Source organism: Convolutriloba macropyga, chromosome 2 (genome assembly GCF_964194025.1).
Source record: "Convolutriloba macropyga chromosome 2, txConMacr16.3, whole genome shotgun sequence".
Lineage (NCBI taxonomy): Eukaryota > Metazoa > Xenacoelomorpha > Acoela > Convolutidae > Convolutriloba > Convolutriloba macropyga.
The window spans coordinates 3,405,911-3,411,910 of NC_134469.1; the positions used below are offsets into that span (position 1 = coordinate 3,405,911).

Sequence of the window (6,000 nt, forward strand, 5' to 3'; positions counted from 1 at the left end):
AACACTGGCAGTGGGCAAAACAGAATAGATATCAATATCCCATTACAGCCCCCTTCCCACACAAAATTATAGCCCACCATTATAATTTGTTTGCCATGGTTGGGAGCGGGTCTATATGTTATATTTGACAACTAAAGTGGAGGGGCCTATAATGGAAAAAACCCAGATCTATGACCCACAGACTCAGTTTATAGGAATAGAATTTACAGCCATTGAAGGCGTTGTTTTTGCGGGTTATGTGAATGACTTAAGCTCTTGACAATAAATCGAACAATTCTTTTAGACTAAAAATTACGCCCAACGTGGGGCTCGAACCCACGACCGTGGGATTAAGAGTCCCATGCTCTACCGACTGAGCTAGCCGGGCTTGAAAAGTTGTGTTGCCAGTGCAGTTTAATTGTCCAGGTGGTAGTCACCACCAACATTATTCTGGAACAACTGGAAGTGCAGTAGGGGTCCAGGTGGTAGTCAACCGCCAACATTCTTCTGAAATAAGAATCGGCCTCGCACGAAATTATGCCCCCCCCCGCGAAATAGTGCCCATCTACCCACTCCCAAAATTGTATCACCCTTTATGTTGCATTTACGGTTGTGGTCGTTTTCTTTGAAGGAGGCTATATTTCATGTGATCCCTAAGCAGGAGATGGGGCTATAAACGGTAAGACCCAATTTAAACTCCAAAAGGATGCTCATGGCACATTATATGGATCTTTTCTGTTTTACTGCCAACCAAGATTAGTGGGCTTACATCTTTACGCTCCAGGCGCAGGTGCTGTTTTTTAAATAGTAACGTGCCATATAACAACATATAATTTCTAACATGGGAGGAGGCCGTAAAAAACACTGGGAGTGGGCAAAACAGAATAGATATCAATATCCCATTACAGCTCCCTTTCCACGAAATCATAGCCCACCTTTTTGTATGTTCGTCATGGTTGGAGGCGGGTCTATAGGTTATATTTGACCACTAAAGTTGGAGGGGGCTATAATGGAAAAAACCCATATCTGTGACGCACAGAATCAGTTTATAGGATTATAATTTACAGCCATTGAAGGCGTTGTTTTTTGCGGGTTATGTGAATGATTGAAGCTCCTGACAATAAATCGAACACTTTTTTAGACTTAAAAATACGCCCAACCTGGGGCTCGAACTCACGACTCAGGGGTTAAGAGTAACATGCTCTACCGACTGAATTAGCCGGGCTTAGAATTGGACGTTGTGCATTATAATTGTTCGTAGCAATAGCATATGGTTACCACAATAATTGGGTCTTTCCCATTATACCCTAGTGGTCAGATAACCTATAGCCGCACCCCCAATCTTGTTAATATACCATAATGGGGGTTATTATTTCACGGGGGGGCTATAATGGAAAAAACCCGATTTCTCCTAATGCTGCGTGTCCTATAAATTGGCTAATTACTTGGTACGGTAGGTAGTATGACTGAAAAGATCCCAGAAATTTTTTTTAAGTAGCATGCAGTAATAAAAGAGTTCTCTGACAGAGCTATACAAAAAAAGTCATAGCATGTTTTCTTTCTGCAATTGTAAAAAGTTAAGTTTAAAAGACGCCCAACGTGGGGCTCGAACCCACGACCCTGTGATTAAGAGTCCCATGCTCTACCGACTGAGCTAGCCGGGCTTGAAAAGTAGTTTTGCCAGTGCAGCTTAATTGTCCAGGTGGTAGTCACCAACAACATTATTCTTGAACAAATTGAGGTGGAGTAGTGGTCCAGGTGGTGGTCAATCAGAATAAGAATCGACCTCGCACGAAATTTTGCACCCCACGAAATAATGCCACATCTCACTCTCAAAATTATATCACACTTTAGGTTGCATTTATGTTTATGGTTTTTTTTTATTTGAAGGGGGACTGTATTCCAGGTGATCACTAAGTGGGGGATGGGGCTATAATAAGAAAGACACAATTTAAAATCCAACAGGATGCTCATGGCACAATAAATGGATCTTTCTGTTTTACCTCCCCCAGATTAGTGGGCTTATATCTTTACGCCCCAGGCGCAGGTGCTGTTTCTCACATATTAACTTGCTATTTAGCAAAATAATTTCTAACTGTGTTGGGGGGGGGGGGGCGTAGAAAACATTGGAAGGGGGCAAAACAGAATTGGTCTCAATTTCCCATTACAGCCCCCTCCCCACGAAATCATAACTCTCCATTATAGTATGTGTACAATGGTTGGAGGCGGGGCTATAGATTATCTTTGACCACTAAGGTGGGGGGCTCTATTGGGGAAACCCTTATCTGTGACGCATAGAATCAGTTTATAGGAGTATAATTTGCAGCAATTGAAAATGCTGTTTTTGCGGGTTAGGTGAATGATTGAAGTTCACGGCAATAAATCGAATAATTTTTTTCTCAACTTAAAATTACGCCCAACGTAGGGCTGGAAACCACGACCCTGGGAATACGAGTCCCCTGCTGTACTGACTGAGCTAGCCGGGCTTGAAGAGTTGTGTTGCCAGTGCAGTTTGATTGTCCAGATGGTAGTCACCACCATCATTGCTCTGGAACAAGTGGAAGTGCAGTAGTGTTCCAGGTGGTTGTCAACCGCCAACAATGTTCTGGAATAAGAATCGCCCTCGCACAAAACTTTGCCTCCCACGAAAAAGTGCCCCATCTATACACTCACAAAATTATGTCACCATTTATGTTGCTTTTACAGTTATGCCTGTTTTCTTTGAAGGGGGCCTATATACCATGTGATCACTATTCTGGGGATGGGGCTATAATGGGAAAGGCCCGACTTGAAATCGAACAGGATGCTTATGGTACAATATATGGATCTTTTCTGTTATAAATTCCTGGTTAGTGGGCTTATATCTTCGCGCCTCGGGCGCAGGTGCTGTTTCTTACATAGTAACGTGCTATTTAGCAACATATAATTTCTAACGTGGGGGGGGGGGGGGCGTAGAAAACACTGGAAGGGGGCAAATAAAATAGGTCTCGTTATCCCATTACAGTCCCTCTCCACGAAATCATAGCTCACCATTATAGTATGTTTACCATTATTGAAGGCGGGGCTTTAGGTTATCTTTGACCACTAAGGTGGGGGGGGGGGGGCTAGAATGGAAAACCCATATCTGTGACTCACAGAATCAGCTTATAGGAATATAATTTACAGCCATTGAAGACCTTGATTTTGCGGGTTATGTGAATGACAAGCTCACATTTTGCGGGTTATGTGAATGACAAGCTCACGACAATAAATCGAAGAATTTTTTTTCTTAAATTTACGCCCAACGTTGCGCTCGATCTCTCGACCCTGGGATTAAGAGTCCTATGCTCTACCGACTGAGCTATCCGGGCTTCGCATCGTGCCGTAGTGCATTATATTTGCTCGTAGTAATGGCATATTGTTACCACAAAGATTTTGTTAATCACACGTGTTCTATAATTTGGCAAATTACTTGGTACGGTAGGCAACATCAACTAAGAGATCCCGGAAAAAAGTTTTAGTTAGCACGCAATAATAAAAGGATTTGGATCTTTTCCGTGTGTGCCCCCCCCCCCCCAGTACGTTATGCTCCCCCAGTGACAGAGCACGTGTCATTACATACTAAATCATTATGTAAAAATAATGCACGTGCGTCTGGGGGTTGCAAATAATATGCACCCACTAAGCTGGGGGGGGGGGCACAAACGGAAAAGATCCAAGAATTTTATGACCGAGTTACATAAAAAGATTCATAGCATGTTTTACTTCAGTTATTATAAAGGTCAATTTTCAAATACGCCAAACGTTGGGCTCGAAACCGCGACCCTTGGGTTAAGAGTACCATGCTCTACCGACTGAGCTAGCCGGTCTTGAACGGTTGTGTTTCCAATGCAGTTTGATTGTCCAGGTGGTAGTCGATCGCCAACATTGTTCTGGAGCAACAATCGCCCTCGCACGAAAATATGCCCCCCACGATATAGTGCTCCATCTACCCACCCACAGAATTATATCACCCTTTATGTTGCATTTACGGTTATGGTTGTTTTCTTTGAAGGGCGCCTATATGCCATGTGATCACTAACCGGGGGGTGGGGCTATAATAGGAAAGGTCCGATTTAAACTCGAAAAGGATGCTCATGGCGCAATATATTGATCTTTTCTGTCCCCCCCCCCCACAGATTCGTGGGCACAAAAGGTTTTTATATTTTACGCCCCAGGCGCAGGTGCTATTTTTTACATAGTAACGTGCTATATAACAATATATATTTTCTAACGTTGAGGGGGGCGTAAACAACACGGGGGGGGGGGGGGGGCAAAACAGAATAAATCTCAATATCCCATTATAGCCCCCCTCTCCACGAAATCATAGCTCCCTTTACAGTATGTTTACCATGGGGGGGGGGGGTATAGGTTATATATTTGAGGGGGCTATAATGGGAAAACCCATATGGAGGGGACTATAATGGGAAAACCCATATCTGTGACGCACAGAATCAGTTTTTAGGAATATAATTTACAGCCATTGAAGTCGCGTTGTTTTCGCGGGTTATGTGAATGAGTGAAGCTGAGGACAATAAATCGAATAAAAATTTTTCTTGACAGAAAAAAAAGACGGACAAAATTTATCGCCCAACGTGGGGCTCGAACCCACGACCCTGGGATTAAGAGTCCCATGCTCTACCGACTGAGCTAGACGGGCTTGGCACATTGTTTTGATCTTTTTTAATCCTGTATTTTTGGGCGTGGGGGTCAGTGTTACTTATTCAATATCTGACAATGAAACACACACATCAATAGAATATTTTTCAGCGTATTTTGTCCACCCAGTCAAGTGTTTGACACTAAATCATTTGCGCGAGCATTTTAACTGAAATAATGTGATATATCAATTAAAGCGAGCCTAGACTCAAGTTCTATGATGGGAATGTTGTTGTTTCAGCAAATCGAGGCTGGTCGGAGGACCTGTTCGAGTATTTGAAGCAGAATAGCAACCAGTTCTTGGAGGCAATTGACAAGAAATTAGTGTCTGATTTCGAAGAGGCTTTGGCGGCCGAGAGTTTTGACGAATGGTGCGATATCGTAGGACTTCTTTCCGATATTGGACCTGAGAATGTGAACAACTACATTGCAGAAACTGTCAAGATGCTATCGAGTGGAACTTAATTTAATTGAAAAACATTGAAAAATCATTTAAAAAATCTCAACATCGATATTTACTAGAAAAAGTTAATTATTGCAATGAAATCTATGATATCAATTTGGATGTATGGACTATTGAGATCAAAACATGAGAACTCAAATTTCAGTGATCAGTTAATCATCTAATCGTTAATGCCAGTTTCGGTTTTTTATTTACAATACAGTAAAAGTGAATTATATTACGCGCTATATGCCAGTTTTTAAAGTTTCAAAATTGATAAAGAAGTCAAAATTGTGATCAATTTTAATTGAGAGCTTTCGAGCTGTGATAAAGTGATTTTTAATTACGTAGATATTATATATTGATTTTTATCTATTTAACTAATTACGTTACAGCTGAAAATTGTTACAGTACATATTGTATATCAGTCGTTTAATAAATCGTGATTTACAGTTCATTTACTTTCTTACCATCCATTATGAAACTGTCGAAGATACTTGATTAATTGTTGCTTAAAAACATGATATCGTTAAAGCAGTTAAGTTACTATATATTAATCAATTAATAATTGAATAATTGAAAGTCATTGCAATCGTCTTTTTTCTCCTTTTATTATCTGGTGGGTATAATTTGGTGTACAAATTTTAATAGCCGTGGCTGTGATTGGAAAAAAACAGCTGACCTCGTCTTGCTGGTGATAAAAAACAGTAATCGTTGTTTTAACAAAATACTGATGAAAGCGAGTCAAAACCTGTATGATTGAAAGGAGCGAGTTCTGGACCTAAATAGGTTAAATTAAAGTCACGAGAAATTTTTTGCTCTTTGTAATTTGGCCATCTGCTCGTGATACTATAAGCAGTTCTTGAATTGAAAAACTTTGTTGCTATAATTTTTAGATGCCC

General features: G+C 41.0%; 1 protein-coding gene and 3 non-coding genes across 4 annotated transcripts in view; 1 reads left to right on the forward strand and 3 right to left on the reverse strand.

The window, feature by feature from the left end:
* Positions 1–5,693, forward strand: part of LOC142335566 (E3 ubiquitin-protein ligase UBR4-like) — a 126,971-nt gene extending 121,278 nt beyond the window's left edge. Inside the window, exon 21 of the mRNA XM_075384105.1 lies at positions 4,898–5,693. Coding sequence (XP_075240220.1) covers positions 4,898–5,121 — 224 coding nt within the window. The 3' untranslated portion in view covers positions 5,122–5,693. The remainder of the gene's footprint in view (positions 1–4,897) is intronic.
* Positions 295–367, reverse strand: Trnak-cuu (transfer RNA lysine (anticodon CUU)). Its single transcript has one exon. It is a non-coding gene; the product is annotated as a tRNA-Lys (tRNA).
* Positions 1,571–1,643, reverse strand: Trnak-cuu (transfer RNA lysine (anticodon CUU)). The gene has a single exon. It is a non-coding gene; the product is annotated as a tRNA-Lys (tRNA).
* Positions 4,585–4,657, reverse strand: Trnak-cuu (transfer RNA lysine (anticodon CUU)). Its single transcript has one exon. It is a non-coding gene; the product is annotated as a tRNA-Lys (tRNA).
* Positions 5,694–6,000: the final 307 nt, after the last annotated feature.